The sequence below is a fragment of the Cucumis melo genome, chromosome 8 (assembly GCF_025177605.1).
Source record: "Cucumis melo cultivar AY chromosome 8, USDA_Cmelo_AY_1.0, whole genome shotgun sequence".
In the NCBI taxonomy this organism is placed as follows: domain Eukaryota; kingdom Viridiplantae; phylum Streptophyta; class Magnoliopsida; order Cucurbitales; family Cucurbitaceae; genus Cucumis; species Cucumis melo.
In genome coordinates, this window is record NC_066864.1 from 26,539,383 (window position 1) to 26,556,741 (window position 17,359).

At 32.7% G+C, this 17,359-nt stretch overlaps 1 protein-coding gene across 1 annotated transcript; it reads right to left on the minus strand.

Moving 5' to 3' along the window:
- Positions 1–2,806: 2,806 nt before the first annotated feature.
- On the minus strand, positions 2,807–7,652 carry LOC103501463 (MACPF domain-containing protein CAD1-like). The gene is made up of 7 exons (XM_008465038.3): positions 6,789–7,652; positions 5,581–5,819; positions 5,298–5,493; positions 5,127–5,204; positions 4,371–4,554; positions 4,107–4,270; positions 2,807–3,665 (listed from the first exon to the last, which is right to left on the minus strand). Exons 1-7 carry the CDS (start codon positions 7,044–7,046, stop codon positions 3,024–3,026), a joined length of 1,761 nt encoding a protein of 586 aa, XP_008463260.1. The 5' UTR covers positions 7,047–7,652; the 3' UTR covers positions 2,807–3,023.
- Between the last annotated feature and the right edge of the window lie 9,707 nt (positions 7,653–17,359).

The window sequence follows — 17,359 nt, forward strand, 5'->3', positions numbered from 1 at the left end:
TAGAATGACCTAGATAACTTAGTCTTAATCCTGAGTGTATTATGAGCTTCTGTTCTCGAGGGATTGTCCTTTGATTTGTACGGGTGAGAGTAGCCAGATTGTCGACTCACAGAAGATGGAATTCACTCCTTCCCTACTAGGTAAGTAGATAAGTGTTCCCTTAAATAGTGTCTCCAGGACTTGAACAAAGGGTTCTACCCTCTCTATGGCACGAGAGAGGTTTCTGTTTAGTGGTTGGACCATAAACAGGTTGTTCATTAGAGGAACACTAGTATTTAAGGACTAGAAGTAACCCAGGGGTAAAATAGTAATTTGACCCAACTGGTGTTACGAACACTTGTGAAGGATTAACTTACCGGTATTGATTTATATTCGTGGACTAAAAAATATATCTACAGTGAGAAGAGTTCAGTTGTGAGTCTTTAATGGAGTGTACACACAGTTAACGAATATTGATTAATGTGGTTAATGTGTTTAGCCAATTAATCTTCTATCGTTGTAGCTTTTGATCTGCAGGCTTATTTGGTCTTCTCCCTAGCTCTTAAAGGGTAATGAGATTTAATTGTATTGGTTGTAATTTCAAATGTTCAAATTTACATTGAAAATTAATATAATGTATGGTAATACATTATAATATAAAGTTTATATTTTAATTAAACTTTATTATATAAGTTTAATTTTGGATATGATTTAAAATTAATTTATGAGAGAATAAAATATTTGAATAAGCTCAAATATTAATTTAATGTGAATTAGATTCATATTAAAACTATATGTTAAAATTTAATGCGTAAATGATACATATTAAAAATATAGGTTAGGAGAAAATTTTATATTTGAATATGATTCAAATTTGAATTAAATTAAATATATGATATTTAATTTAGTAATTAATTTATTGAAGAATTAATTAATAGTTTAGTTTAATTTTATTTATTAAATTTGACTTAATTAAATTAATTAAATTAAAACTATAGGTTATGTGAAAGATATTCATTTAAATATGATTTAAATGAAATATTAATTAAATATGATTTAATTAATATTATTTTAATAATAATAAGTTATTATTAAATTAATAGGAAACATGGGTGGTTTTCCCACGTTTACAAATTTTCTCTCAACTTCCCACTTCTTCCGTCTGAAGAAAAGGGAGAAATCTGTGTACCGTCGGAAGAAAAGGGAGAGATCTGTGTAACAGGCTAAAAAATTTTGTGATTTTGCAGACGCTCCAATTCTCTCTGAAAGAAAATTTTTTCTGAAAATTTCCTTCTCCAATTTTGGTTCCCACAAACCAAATCTCAACCCAAGTTTCCAAATGGTGGTGCCCCAATTTGGAGTTTTGTAAACCTAGAGACATCAACGTGAGTAAGTTTATTGTTGTCTGTATTTCTGCATGCATAGCCTAATAAGTAAATTAGATTTTGTCAATATATTGGTATTTTTAGGTTGCAATTAAAATTGGATAATGATTCTGTAGCTCTTCTGCTTTGTAAGGGCTTTCATCCCTTCACTAACTAAGTTAAAACCCATAAAGTCCATTGAACAACTCTATAAATAAAGGTGCTGATGCTAAAAAAAAATTAGCCCAAAGAAGCCTAGAGAAAATTTTTCCAAATAACTCGACCACACTTGAAGACCTCCATCAAGTCGACACAAACATAGCAACTACAAGTTCAACTCCACGAAAAACGTTTATGCTAAAGTCTCATGCGAACAATCACATTCTAGTTGCCAAATAACAATTGCTTATAAATAGTGACATTTGGTGTGACCTCGTTTTGCTCCTCAAGTTTACATCAAAATAAAAATTCTTTTTTTTTTTATACAACAATTACAATTTGACCTCTAGGAACCTAAGTCATTCCACTACCCTTTGGAAAGATATTCACTTTAAGACATTTAGATTAGATAAAATATAGATTATATTTATACATAAAAAATATAAAAATTGTCAAAAATTGAAAAATTAACAAAATATTTATAATTCATAAAAAAAATTGAGTATAATTAATTTTTTAGTAAATAAGTTGATTTTTTTCTCCTTTGGAGAAAATCCCTTAAAATAGTTATTTTTTAAAGAAAACATGACATTGTTTTATGATAGATTCTTTTTTAAAAAGTTGTTAGTTGAATCATCACTGTGAGAGTAAAAAAAATAAAAATTTTCAATTGAAGAAGAATTTCAAGATGTTATTCGAATCAATCATACACTTACAGCAAACAAAAGAGACCCTCCCCCAAGAATTGAGTTATATATTTTGTACAATTTAACTCCCTTTTATTATATATAAAAAACACATGAAATGTTTTGAAATAAAATGTTTTGAAATAGTTGGATATCAAAAAGTTTTTTATACATTTTTTGTTAGAGGTGTTCATTAGTACCAATCAAACCAAAATCGAACCAAACAAATAAAAAATCCAATTTTATTGACGTGCAAATTCGATTTCACTAAAAATCATAAAAGAATCGGAACCTTTAGATCAATTCAATTTTAGAATTGAAATTTGAATTCAAACCTAAACAAAAACATTTCATATTAGTTAAAATCATACATATAATCAAATATCGAAGAAAATATTTATAAAATGGTTAAAATCTTCACTTTTCTTTTTCTTTTGTAAGGGGAGATTTGAACCTACATTACTAATTGAGGTAAACTTTTAACATACGTGTTATAATCTTAAATGACTTAAAACACCTGGTTTGATGTCTATCAAAAGCTTATGATCCATATAAAGGAGTACAGTCTCGACAAATGATCAAATAATAAAGAAGACGAAAACAAAAGCCTGCACACAATTGACAATGTTTTCTTTTTGAAGATCTATATATAATTTTGTCACCATTAACAGTAGAAATTCATAAATCTAAATCCAAAAACAGCTAATCTACCACTTGATTATGTCCATCAAACTGCAACAATTTCTTTTTACAAGTTTGATGAACCCCATTTTTATCTTCACCTATTCTACTTCTACTACCTACATCTAGAAGGGCTGTAAAAAGCACAAACAACTCAGTAGTTAAGCAATGAGTACTTCACTCTCAACACAATTTTACCCTTTTCCACACCAAGTTTTGCACCCGTAACCAACCAATGACCTGGAGAATCTTGAGGCCCCTTGCTCATCTCTGTCGTGTCGACGAGCTTTGCTAGTTTGTTGTTGCCTTGTGTGCTTTTCGTACCCGAACTCGAATTGTCAGCATTATTGGTGTTATCACTAGAGGACACTAGTTTTTTCGACTTTTCGATTGGTGGCAAATGATCCCATAATGTTCTTCGTATTGTGCACCCTGGCAGTCTAGAATACAGAAGTTTCATGTACAAAACATTTCTTGATCCAAAATCCCAGACTCCAAGCTGAGCTCCAGTGACTATGTAGACACCGGATAGCTCTCCCATGAAGGTTTCGGGGTTTTCAATAGGAGCCGTGCTTACGTGGGAAAAGTTTTTCCACTTTACTGGCTCGAACCATCGGCTATCTTGTTCCTCTGGCCCCTGCCACTTGGGAGCACCAATTGCAACGTGGGTGTCCCAGTATGGGTGCATAATTTTTGGAAGAGAAGCTAGGTGTTGAAGATGGATACTTAACCGGTTCTGCTTGCTCCCTTCGAGAGACAAACGCATACCCGTCACTGGCTTACGTCCTATTGATATCTGCATCAGCATTGAGCCAACATCCTCTTTATCAGTAAAAGTTTATTTCACCCAAAAAAGAGGAAGAATTTTAATTTCTAAATTTATCTAATAATCTAAATATAAAAGTCCATGTGAATTAGTGGATACAACAATCTTTAACAATTCTTTTATATTCTAAATCCAAAACATGATGCATATTAGAAAGGGCATTTCGCCCCTAGCTCCGGCCAACATTCTGAATGAAGAATGTTTAGAATCAGTTCTCTGCATCCTTATTCTGGCGTCAGAAAACATTTGATTATTTTTTTTTCAACTTGATTTTAAGTACAGAAAGAAAGTAAAAGATGGAGTCTAAGTAAAGAAAATCTTGATTCAAATGGTTAAAATATGTGCAATTTCTGAATAGCTATCCATCTCTTATCGTTCATTGGAGTGAATAAAGCCACAAAAAGCTCAAACCTGCTCTATGCTGACATATAGCTTTTGCCCCATTATGCTGAATTGCAAAGAAGGGCATACTGGTTCTTTCCTTTGACGACCAGGAAGTTTGTCGTGTATGGGAGCCCATACCCGAGGAATCTGAAACTCCAGAAAATATCTCAGTTCTTCTAATGGAGGTTTATCTACAAAAAGGAAATTGTCGAGATAAAACTTTTGGAATTGCATGATGACAAATACAAGTTTACAAATATAGTACCATGTATATAGCACAATCAATCTTACATTCAAGATACAGAAGAATAGCTCGGGTTAAATGCTCCTTTCCAACTACACCATCAAGGAGAGCAGTTATGGGGTAAAAAGTCATCTCAATAACATCAGGGGAGGACCTAACGGTTCTGGCCCACCGGACATGATTTTGTTCCAAGTCATCTCCTCCTCTCCTTCGGAATATGACTGTGACATCCTAATTCATAAAGATAAAAGAAATAAGTATTCATCCACAATTAGTTGAAATCATTAATGAGTGATGCATGTAATCAAAACAATGACAAACAACCACATAAATGGCTTCTAACAGTTAATAACATAGTTGAACCATATCATCTAATGGAGCGATAAACCTGATAGTGATACATAATTAAATTTGCCTTCAACCACTAGCTTTAAGTTTTTGAGTGAATTGACGATTTAATATGGTATTAGAGCAGATAGTTCGGGGAGGTTCTGTGTTCAAGCCCCTGCATTGTCGTTTCCTTCGCAAATAAAATTGATTTCCACTTATTGGACCTCAAATATTTCTAACCCACAAGTGAGAGAGTGTTAGTGATGCATAAGCTTTTGGGTATTGTCGTTTCCTCCCCAATTAAAATTGATTTCCACTTGTTGGGCATTTTAATTAAAATTTGCCTTCAACCACCAGATAAGCTTTTGGGTGAATTAGTGGTTTAATAGAATCAAAATGAGAAGTGAAACAGACTATGAACGTCAAGTGAGTGTAAACCAGTCCCCTAAAAAGATTATATAATTTCCACGTACTTCTTTTCCAGTGAGATATGGAGCAGAAGTGGGCTGAGGATATACCCCTTGGTTGTTGAATAATCCACCGTCTAGACCCTGCAGGATTTAAATACAAAAGAGATATTAGAAAATGAAAACTCGGAGTTCCAAGAAATTAGCTATAGGAGATACCAAACAATAGTAAATAACCTTTTCCTTAAGTTTTATACTTCCGGAACCAGTCTGGCCTTGCGTGTCAGAGAACCTCTGGTTTGCAATGTCCTGTACATATCTCTTCACCTCCATGGTTGATAAAGGAGAAGACTGGTGCTGTTTAACATATATCACATCTTTCCCACCAATAGTTATAGATGTGATTACATGCGTCCCAAAATTCTCAATAAAGCTGCCAAAAAGAGAAATATATGTAAGGAAGAAGCTTTATTGTCATTATCACTTGCAACTTGCGAGAATGCAAACGCTTCCCTCCCACCTTGCCAAAGATGGCGGATCCCAAGTAGTTGGAACAGCCCGCTTGATATTTTCTTTCAACTCTAATGGGGTTTTTGTAAACTGAAATTTTGCAAGTGGAATATAAAATCCATCAGTGGAAAGGCTCTTTGTTGCTGAAGCGTCAGTCTGCCTTAAACCAGTGAAGCCGAATGCACTATTGAAACTACCAGATGGGTAACCTTCAGAAAGACCATCCTTTTGATTAAAATAATCTGCCATCTGCAATTACATAATTGTGAGTACATTGATCAGTTCGCCTGCAATAGCTCTGAGGACTGAGGCTAGTATATATCTTTCCATCTACACATTATAATTTTGAATAAAAAATCAGTTATTTTTTAAAAGAACATTTCAAGTTAGTCTTACAAGATTAAAAAAGAACAGTTATATAAACATAATATGGATATCTGCTGATGAAAACAACCAACTGGTTGACAACTAAATTTCCAGCTTCCTGATGTACACTTGATATAACTTTTAGGGGCATTTGAGGCATTAGATTGATTATTATAGTAAGTAGGTTATAATAGACTGTGTCTAAGGTACAAACTATTTTAATCAGAGTTAGAATAGTATTGGTATGTATTTAGGGTGTAGACAATTTTAGTCTAAGTAAGAAATAGTAAACACACTAACAAAAAGGGAATAGGGAATGAGTAGAAAATAGTACACACACTATCAAAGAGTGATTTGTAACAATAATCATAGATTTAATTGTAAGTTATAGTAGTGTTAGGAACCAAGGTAGCATAAGATGCCTTTGTCCCACATTGGTTAGAAAGATGACAAACATCACTGGCCAGAGATAGTGTAAAGGGTGTTATACAAGTTACTTCGGATTTCAGCGATTTTGTTTCACCATATTCAAAAAGAATTTGAATGCAGATGAAACCTTATCCAACAAAATTCATCAGCAAGGCAAGATAAAGATAGATACGATAAATGGGGGAATTCTTCCAACCCTTCATAGTCACTATCAAATTAAGTAATAATCAACTTTTGATCGATTTGTTGAACTCATCGTTCCAATTAACTCAGTGTATGCACTATTCTCACTCAAAATGTCCTTCAGATGGTTCCAAAATCATCTTGGTCCATCAAAACTGAGTACAAAACTAACAGAAACTCCAACAAATAAAACAATTCCTAGATTAGTGGACTAAGGAGATGGAGAATTCGTCAAATTACCTCATCGAAACTACAAATTCCAGAAGATCGATGCCCAATAGGCTCCTGAAAGTTCTTGATATCCCAGGAAACATTGTGCAAAACTACATCATCATACAAACAGATATCTCTAGAATGTTCATCATCAACCTCAACTATAGTAGAACCAGCTACGCCTTTACAATAAAGTAACCTCGTATCAAAATTTACATCAAACCCTCTCCCAAGTGCCTGTACAGCGTTACTAGCAGTATGCAAAGCAGTTCCACTCTCCCCCATATTCTCATTCGAAAACAAAATTACCCTTCTTTCTCCACAGATCAACAACAACCCCGAAACGAAACGGCAGTAGCAACACACCGGAAAATCTCGTGTTTATTTTCCTGGAAACCCACGAAAATTAGGGCTTTACTCACATGGATGCAGTCCTCAATCGAGCTTGTCATTGATCTTCTTCTAGTCCTGAGTACAGAATCAATTGCGAAATCAAGAATTGAGACGATGGATCTTCAAATTCGAACCCTTGTCTTGGAATCCCGATATGAAGGAGATTTGACTTCAATCTAAAAGTTGAAGAGCTGAATTGGGAATATGCATTGACTTGAGTTGTTGTTGTTACTCTAAACGGAAACCTAAAGAAATGATCTTAGGCGATGAAATGGGTATTGGAAATCGTGGCCATTGAAATGGAATTGTGAAAAATTCTGAGGGAGAATCGGTTGGAAATTCAACGGTATTGAGAAGAAGATAAAGATTGGAAAGAAGACGTTTGAAGATCTTTGATTTGAAGCTCCAATTCTCTGGTCTTCGTTTCGGTCGTCGTCTTCACGAAACCAAAATCACTTTCCTTTGATACTTTCATTAATATTTTCTCATTGTAATTCTTTTATTATACATGATCAAAATTTATTTAAAACATAGAAGATTACAAAAAAATTAATTTGGGTAATTCGTACAATTTAAAATTAGACCCTCGCTTTTTAACCTTGTATAAATTATATTGACTATATAACTGGGAGGATTTAGTTTTTATGGTTTGTAGGTTCAATTTTTTACCATTAACATATAATTTAATTTAAAGTTGATTTTTGTAATTTATTCAAGAAAATTTTAAAATGGAAATATAATCGAGAGTCTTTTAAAAAATATAAAAAAGCGGCAAAATATTTACCTTTTATAAAACAATTCTAAAAACTAAAAAAGTCAGAGGTTCACCGTGTAAAATATCAAAAATACCATGTCAATAACACGCATAATATTTTGCCATCATTTAGATTTGGTTATTATTTGATACGCGATCATTTAGAAAATATGGCTACAATTTATGCGCGATCGTTTAGACATGGTTAATATATATGCTTAGATATGACTAAACGATCGTTTAGATATGACTACGACACGTTTAGATATGATTATAATTTATACGCGATTGTTTAGATATGGTTATAATTTATATGCGATCGTTTAGTTTAGATATGACTATAACGCCATCGTTTAGATATGGCTACAATTTATACACGATCGTTTAGATATTGCTACAATTTATCTTTAAATTTGTTACACGATCGTAAATGATTTTTTTTAAAAAAAAATTGGTACAAGATTTCTTTAAATTTTTTTAATTCTTTTGTACATGATCGTTTAGATTTTTTACAAGATCATTTATATTTATTTACATGATCGTTTAGATTTATTTACACGATCGTTTTTTTTTTTACACGTTTACATTTGGCTACTCTAATGATTTTTTTTCAAGATTTTCTATACACGATCTTTTATTTTTTTTTACACGTGTGACTTTTATTGATTTTCTATATTATGGTGGGTGTATTAATAGTGCCAACGTGAGAAATAGACATGTGATTATCATCAGCAGAGTGAATCAAGGGAAGTGATTGAACAGAAATATGAGAGGATAATAGTGAAATGTCAGAAGTCATGTGATTACAACAGGCAGAGTCAAGGAGCCAAGAGGTACCTGGGGTGACAGCAAGAGCAGTAGATTAGGAAGAGATCACCTGTTTCAGTAAATCATGAAGATCAGTCAACTAAAGACTTGAAGGTGCAGTGATGTCAGATGATGTAGCAACAACAACAACAGATGAAGAATTAGCTTTAGGAGAAAACTTGGGTTTGTGTGAGTGACCAGGAGGGCGGGGTGGACGGGTTGGACAATTATCCAAAATGTGACCTCGTTTGTGACAATACATACACTCAATGGTAGAACAGTTAGCAAACTTATGGCCATGAAGTTTGCAATTTTTGCAAAAACTGGTCTCGTTAGCCTGTCGGAGATGAGTAGTGGCAAGGGTAACATCAGAGGGCAGAGAGGAGATAATGCCAAGTCTTTTCTCCTCAAATAAGATTTCCTGAACAGCAACATCAAGAGATGACAGAGGGTTGCGATGCAATAGAGCAGCACGAACGGATTCATATTCTGGTTGGAGACCCATTAAGACTTTGATGAGACGAATATGGTCAGGGCTAATTTTTGCCTGATCCAACTGAGTTCAAATAGGCTGAAGAGTAGCTAGATATTCATTCACAGATTGTCCCACTTGCTGATTTAGACTAACAAGTATAGAATGCAACTGATATTAATGAGCCAGTCCTATAGACTGAAAACGTGTGTACAGAAAATTCTAGAGTTCTTTCGCACTATCAAAAGCATCAAACTGAGTATGGATGGCTGGAATAGAAGTATTACCTAACCATGTGATAATTTGGTGATTTTTGTTGTCCTAGTCCTCAAGTATTTCAATGTACTTAATATCCTCCGTAGTAGTTTCATGGACAATGATATCAGAAGTATTTGCATCATTATGTTCAGTGTTGTTCTTACCGGTATTTTTCACTGGAAGAGTAGGTTTGACAGGTTTGGTAATATCTCCCGTGACGATACGCCATAACTTTCGACCTATTAGAAAACTCCTAATTTGGTGGGCCCAGGTAATATAATTTGTGCCATCAAGGATGGTGCTAATGGGACGAGCTACATCATTTTTCTCCATCTATAAGGATTAAAGTAACAAAAATTAGTGAGTCAAATACAATCACGGGAACTGAATCTCACGGATTAGCAAGCACAGATCTGGAGCACGGCGGGAATGGTTCTGCAGACGGTGGACTTGAGGGCTTCGCGTGGCAGGGAACTGGGTTTTACGGATCTACAATCATAGATCTGAAGCATGGCTGGAATGGTATTGCAGACAGTCCTTGGGAGCTTCACATGGCGGCGGATCTGCAAGTAGCAGCGGTATCTCACGGATTAAAAGACTGATCTGCGAACAACAGCAAAATCTTCACGGGTTGAATGATCTCACGGTCGGATTTTCACGCGGTCGAACTGTAGATCTCACAGCGGACTTCCTCATGGTCGGATAGAGGGGGCGGACTTGGGAGCTAAACAAACTAAGGTATGGGTTGATGGCTGGCGGAATGGATCTGCAAACGATCGAACTGCAAATCTTACGACGGATTTCCTCATGGTCGAACAGAGGAGGGCTGATTTGAAAGCTTAACAGACTAAAGCACGGATTGAGGGCCGATGGAATGGATTTGCAGGTCGATTTAACAATGGGGGGATAGAACTATGGGTGGCGACAGCGACAACTAGGTTAAAGGCTAGGCTCTGATATCATGTGACTTTTATTGATTTTCTATATTATTTCATAAAGATTATTACAACGTACATGTATAGTTATACACAAAATTAAGGCTAAATAAGGAAAGAATATTGGTGTTAAATACAAAATAATTTCCTTCATAATTGTTGCTATAAGATCCTAATTTCGTTAATAACACGATTGTTTAATTTTTTAAAAGATCGTTTACATTTGCCTACTCCAATCTAAATGATTTTTTTCAAGATTCTTTATACACAATATTTTATTTTTTTTTACACGATCTTTTAGATTTTGCTATTTTGTTGTACACAGTCTTATGCACGTCGTTTAGATTTTGTTACCCAAATGTAAACACGTAAAAAAAAAAGAAGAAAGAAGATGGAAAGACATCGCAGCGAAAAAAAAGAGGAAAAATAGAAAGATGATGAAAAGAAATTGAAGTGAAAAAAAAACGAAGAGGAAAAGAAAAACGATGGAAAGATTAAACGAAATAAGAAAGATGATGGAAAGAAATCGCAGGAAAGACGGAGAAGGAGGAAGACGAATCACTAGGAAGAAAAGAAAGATGGAGGGGTAAACTTAGAATATTTAAAAAATGGCTAACTTTATGAGTTTTGTTACACGCATCGTAAATAGTTTATTAGATTTATTTTAAAATTTCCATATAATTATATAATATATATTTTTTAATTTCTCTCCTTAAATACGTATATTTTTTTAAAACATTTACTTATATTTATATTTTATCGAAATTTTATAAACATTTTTCTTTAGTTGAAACATAAATATTTTGTTAAACATGTACATTTTAAATCTTGATTAACATTCACATAACAAGATTTTATTTTATTTTTTTTATTCATCGAACATTTTATTATAAAAGGTAATTGTAACTTTTTTATTTTAAATATTTAACCGTATAAGTTATGTTATTACCGTATCTGTTACAATTTGTCGTAAGTCTTGGATTTGAATAATGTAATTTATTCCTATTTATTTTGCTTGGGCAAATACATGGCAAATGGTAAATACATTCTCATAATATTTTGTCGATATTTGTCTGTATTTTTTTTAGAATTTAGTTAAGAACCAAAAAATCGTACTTGAAAAGACATACAAATTGTTGTGAAATCAGAAGAAACTCAGCTTAATTTTTAAAAAGAAAAAAAAAAGATTGCTACCGTCTAGAACTTTAATCTTTATAACAATTTTTTTTAATATTATTCGTAAAATTGTAACCTCCATAAATTAAATCATATATTCAAAACATTAGTTTAAAAATTATATTTTTAACTTTGTAAATCACATGCAATATAATGAACAGTACGATTTGTCAATGAAAAGCTTAACTTAACTACAGTATTATATTTATCTAAGGATTAAGATACGCAGTACTATTTTAAAATAATAATAATAATAACTAGCAAATTAACATTTTTTCATTACAGATTTGTTCGATGAAATTATTAATTTAGAATTTTTGTATACTCAACATGATATTTTTATTAATTATAGAGTTAAAATTTTAGAAGGGTAAATCTACATGTTATTATTATTTAAACGAGCTGTAAATTTTATTTATTATTTTGGAAAAATGTATATTAAATAAATAGAATATGGGAAGGTCCCTTTTCTAAAAAAGAAAAGAAAAGAAATCAATGGGCCTCTTAGGTTTTGGGCTCTTCATTGTTGAGAAAGGTCAAATCCAAACAAATTGATATAGAGGAAATAAAAATGAACTCTCTAATTAAAAAAAGATGGAAAATTGTTACCACACATATCTTTTTAATCCTTAGGGTCAGAGATCCTGAGATTCATTCCGAATGTTCCGAATACAAGAGAATGGAGGAGAAAGTAGAGATTATTTTTTTCCATTGACATTTCGGGGTGAGGGATGGAGAATACATTCTGACTTTGGCTCCATCCAACCCCATCCAATATACATATAAACAGATGTATATATAGATATGAAAATTGATACATACATATTTAAAAGGTTGAGTTTTGACTGGCTTTATATTCAAATGTAATTTGAATTTCAAGAAAATGAATGCGAATTCATGCTCGGGAGGTCAAAATTAGTCAAGATGGATAAAATGGTAAAAAGTCAAAATGTTTACTTTTGACTTTGACTAGAATGATCAAATGACAATTTTGCCCATTGACCAAAGTTAGTGGTAAAATCCAACATTTTGTTGGATAATTCCACTGACTCTTAGTGGGCTATGTGGAAGCTTATGGTGATGACACTAAGCCCACTAAGAGAAAATGGAATGGTGAATCAATCCACTAATGATTAGTGGATTGTGAGGTGTTGGGCTTTGGTGGTCCAATTGCATGTAATTAGTCTATTTAAGGGGCATTTTTCATGTTGAAGAAGAATTTTTGACAATTTTGTAATTTTGAATTACAAAATTAAACCTTAATCTCTCCCAAATCTCACACCAAATTTTACCTCCAATTTTCATCTCTTTCTCTAATTTTTTCACTTAAACAGGTCCCACAACTCGGTTCCAAGTTTGGAGAATAGTGGGTCAATTCTAGTGGTGGTCTGGTTCGAGTTCGGGAGAAGATTTGGAGCTTTGGGAAGCTACAAAGGTAAGTAATTCTTTTAACCCTAATTTAATGTAATTAAAGTTGTGTTTAGTATGCATGTTAATCACTAAATTAAGTTTAGTATTAGGGTAAAAATCCGATCCTTATTTCCGCTGCACTCGTATGCTTTCCATCATTTTACAGTTAGCTTGATTTTTTTATTCTTACATCAATACTTTTTTTTGAAAAAATTGAGAGTTATGTAACTTTGACGGGTGTGTTTTTCATTGTGAGGTTGTGACATTTGTCATTCACCAAGTGGCATGTTCTTCTCTCTAATCTTGTAAAGAATAAACTATTGGATTGCTTTTTTATATATCAAAGAGAGTTTAAGTTCTAGCTTGGAGAGAGAATTTCGATGTTGTAGGTGGAGCCGAAGCATTTTTGTTTTGAAGTATGTTTCAAAAAAGCAAATAAAAAGAGTAATAACACAATTCAAGAGGCACACATTCTTAAGTTGTTGAGTTTAAACTCTTCACTGGGAGTGAGTTGTTTGGGAGTCTCTTATAGGGTTGTCAATCATTTAAATATTTTCTTTGTAATTGTTTAGCTCTTATTAATTAGGTTCTTTTCTTCGACCACTCTGTCTCCAAGACATAGGTATGATTGCACCAAGTTAGGTTAGCAATCAATGTATGTTTATCATGTTATTGATACAAATTAATTTAGTTTTTTCCTGTGTCTGTAACATTGTATTTGACTTGTGGATTCAAACTTGAGACTTCTGACTCAATCAAATGATTTGTTCCATTTACTACTCTAATTTTGTAGTATTAATTAAGGTAGCAGCAGGTCGATCCACATAAAATCAATTAATTTTTTTCCTTCGATCCATTTGTTGTTAAGTAACTAGCGGTTGATGAATGAAATTCAATTTCAATGAATTTAACTAAATCGGATGTAGCAAAAAAACACAAAACAAAAATTTATTGGATTAAAATATCAATGAGACAAATACTTTGTCCGTGATTTATTAAGGTTACTTTTGATTCACTAATCGATTATTGATTCATCATGCACATCTCTTGCAACCATATGAACATAATCTTAATCGACCACATCTAGAAAAGCTAAAGTGATGTCCTATTAATCAAATCAATCTTTATGTTTAGATAAAAAACATCCTAAACATGCAAATTAATTGACATTAAGATCTAGGGCTAATGGTAGTTAACTAAACAATACAAAACTGTCTAACTGATTGTTTGTTGGCAATTCAATCCTAAGCTAGTTAGATGAATGTATTAGCTTTGAATTGCCAAGTCAATAAACCATTACTTTGCGATCAAAGACTAACAATTATCATATTAGATATCTGGATCTATCACAATAAATTAAATATGTTTGGCTAATTGTCAGTATTCTCACGCACTCAATCAGAGAAATAAGATCACAGAAAGAATTAGAGAGAATTTAATAAATCATAAAAGTTTACAAGGTAATAATATTCGACAAAAGATAAACCTTAAATCCCGTGCTAAATACTAGTACATTCTTGAATTCACTCAACAAAAATGAATAAAAGTCTCAATGAATTTGTCAAAGAAAATAAAAATAATTCTTGAGAAAATGCCCAAAATTTTGTGTAAAAGAATGTGTAACTACAATAGGCGGCTAGGGCTGAAATTAAAAGTCATGTAACCGCGTTGCAATGTTGTGCAAAATGGGCGGGTTGGTAAGTCTAAGAAAATTTGTACCACTGTGACTTGTGCATGAGAGATAGCCCTGTTTTGTCTTACAGTGCCACACTATCTAGTGGCCCTCTTTTGCTACGATGAAGTTTTCTTATCCAGTTGACACCCTAAATTTCCAATTAAGCATTTTCTCCCTACAATTGGTGCTATGGCTGTGCTCAATACCTGTAAAATCAAGGAAAAGATACAGAACAATCCTGAGTTTAATAGAATATGATAATGTATTTTAAATGCTATCACTGAACATATTTAAATTTCAAGCTTGATTGTTTATTGGTCAAGATATATAAATTCAATATTATAAATTTAGATTATATATGTTAATAATTTAATCTATATTTATTTCTCTTACTCTACGAGAAATATGGCCTCTGACGTTGGTTGGAAAAAATAAACACCGGTGTTTGATATTGATTTCAAAAAAGCGGATCTTTTAATGTCGGTTTTAGACCAACATTAAAGATCCTCCTTTTTTAAAACCGACTAAAGATATATTAAAGATAACAGTTTTAATTTTTTTTTATCCCTCTCCTTATTTGTTTGATTAATTCTTTTAGGGTTATATATATATATATGGTAAGAGATGAAAAAAATGAAGGAGCCCCTCGAACCTCCAAATCACCGTACATTTTTTTCTAAGATTTTTGGGCCTGTTTGGTAACGTTCCCATTTCCTGTTTGATAATTGTTTATGTTTCTTTTTTTCAAGAAGCAAGAAACATAAAAAAAAAAAAAAAAAACGAAACATAAACAGAAAAAGTGTTTACTAAATGTTTCTTGTTTCTTATTTTTTGTTTTCTTAATAGTTCGTTCTATTGCTCATCTTTAAGATTTATTTGTTATTTTATTAATTTTATTTTAGGTTAATTTTCATAAATTAACAATTAACAATTTTCAGAAATTGTAACATTAAAAAATCATGGTACACGATCTTGAACAAAAATCATTTAGATCTTGGTACATGCGATTGTATAGATCTTGGTACACGATCGTGTATATCTTAGTAAACGACCATGTACCGAATCTAAACGATATTAGTACACGATCAAGTACTAAATATAAATGATCTTAGTACACGATCATGAACCAAGATGCTTAGATTTGGTACATGATCATTTAGATCTTGGTACTCAATCGTGTACCCAAATCGTCAACCAAGATTGAGAACGTTACCAAGAACGAATTAACTTTAGCCGGAGAACAAAGATGAAAGAGAAAAAACACATACCTTTAGTTAGAGAACGAAGTTGAAAGAGGAACGGAAAAGAGAGAAGAGGAACGAAGAGCCAGAGAACGAAGCTATAGTCGGAGAAAGAGAAGAGGAACAGAGAGCCTGATTGGAACACCTAACCGAAGAGCGAGTTGCAACTAGAGAAGAGAGAAGATAGCTGTGAACAAGGAAGAGAGAAGACAAGCCTAAGAGAGAAAAGAGAAACATGGAGAAATAAAATTGGGAACAGAACGAGAAAATTTATTTATTTTTTTTTTGTTCGTTTCAACTAATTCTTAATTAAAAGAGAATGTTTCTAATTGTTGTTGGAACGAGAAACAGGAAACATTACCAAACATCCTTGTTTCTTAAAAAATTAGAAACAAAAATAGAAAACTGGAAATGAGAACGTTACCAGACGAACCAGGTTTTCGTTTCTTATTTTCACCATTCCCTTGTGTTAATCTTCCTTTTTTGTTTTGTGTCGATCTTCCTTTGTCACTTCACCGTTCACCGCTCACCTTGACAACCATTCGTCGATTCTCCCTTTTTCCCTTGTGTCGATCTTCTCATCTCCCTCACCTTGTCGTTTGCTCACCGTCTATCTCCCTCACGGCAGTTCTTTCATTGCAGTTCATCAATTTCCAGTGGTAGTGAATCGGCCAAACACCAAAGGTAACTCTTCACTCTTCCCTTGGTGTCTTTCTCAGTTTTCTTTTCTATTCTTTTCTTTTTTTTTCTTTTGTAGATCTCATTTCTGGATTTTTGAACTCTCTCAGAACCTTTCAATGGGTTTTCTATGATTTACATGTTTGTCTGTTTACTGGGTATTTGTTAAATGGAGAGTCTCTACCTTGAGCTGTATTCTTTTAACTAGCATTCCTTACTTCCATTGGTAGCTATTCTGGAAGTTTTTGCAGTATGGTAAGTTATTTTAAAAAAAATTGGAGTTAGGTTGAAGAAGTTTGATATTTGATCTTTGATATTTATATCAATTCCTTACTTCCATTCCTTAACTAGTCCCTTACTCGTCAATAAAAAATTTGATATTTGCATAATGGATGAAGCTGGACACACCACTCTTCCAGTATGTAGAATTTAATAGAACGTTTGTTGGAAATTTTATTTTAGCATATGATTATACAATGGTCGTTGATTATCAAATCTTTTTAAGTTTACTTTTTACATTGTTGGTGATGGTAGCATCGATATATTATTTTTTTTATGTTTAGAGGTGAAGCAAACGGATGCATAATAATTTCTTTGCAAAAACTTTTGGATTAGTTTTGGACTTCTTCAATCACTTCTTAGCTATGACTCTAGTCATTTTTGGCAAGTGTTGGGTTAAGATTTTGTTTAGATAAATCAATTAAGATATTGCATATTAGTTAACAAACTATGGAAAATTTCTAACTTGTAAAAGGTTGATGGTTGTAGGTGTGGACTAATTCAGAAGATTGCTTAAGAT

Bases quoted from the DNA above. Each gene is read 5' to 3' on its own strand.
- LOC103501463 (XM_008465038.3), bottom strand. From the start codon at position 7,046: ATGGGGGAGAGTGGAACTGCTTTGCATACTGCTAGTAACGCTGTACAG. The intron at 5,820-6,788 runs GTAATTTGACGA...ATGTAATTGCAG, and splicing joins GAATTTGTAGTTTCGATGAG to ATGGCAGATTATTTTAATCA. The intron at 5,494-5,580 runs GTGGGAGGGAAG...TCTTTTTGGCAG, and splicing joins GATCCGCCATCTTTGGCAAG to CTTTATTGAGAATTTTGGGA.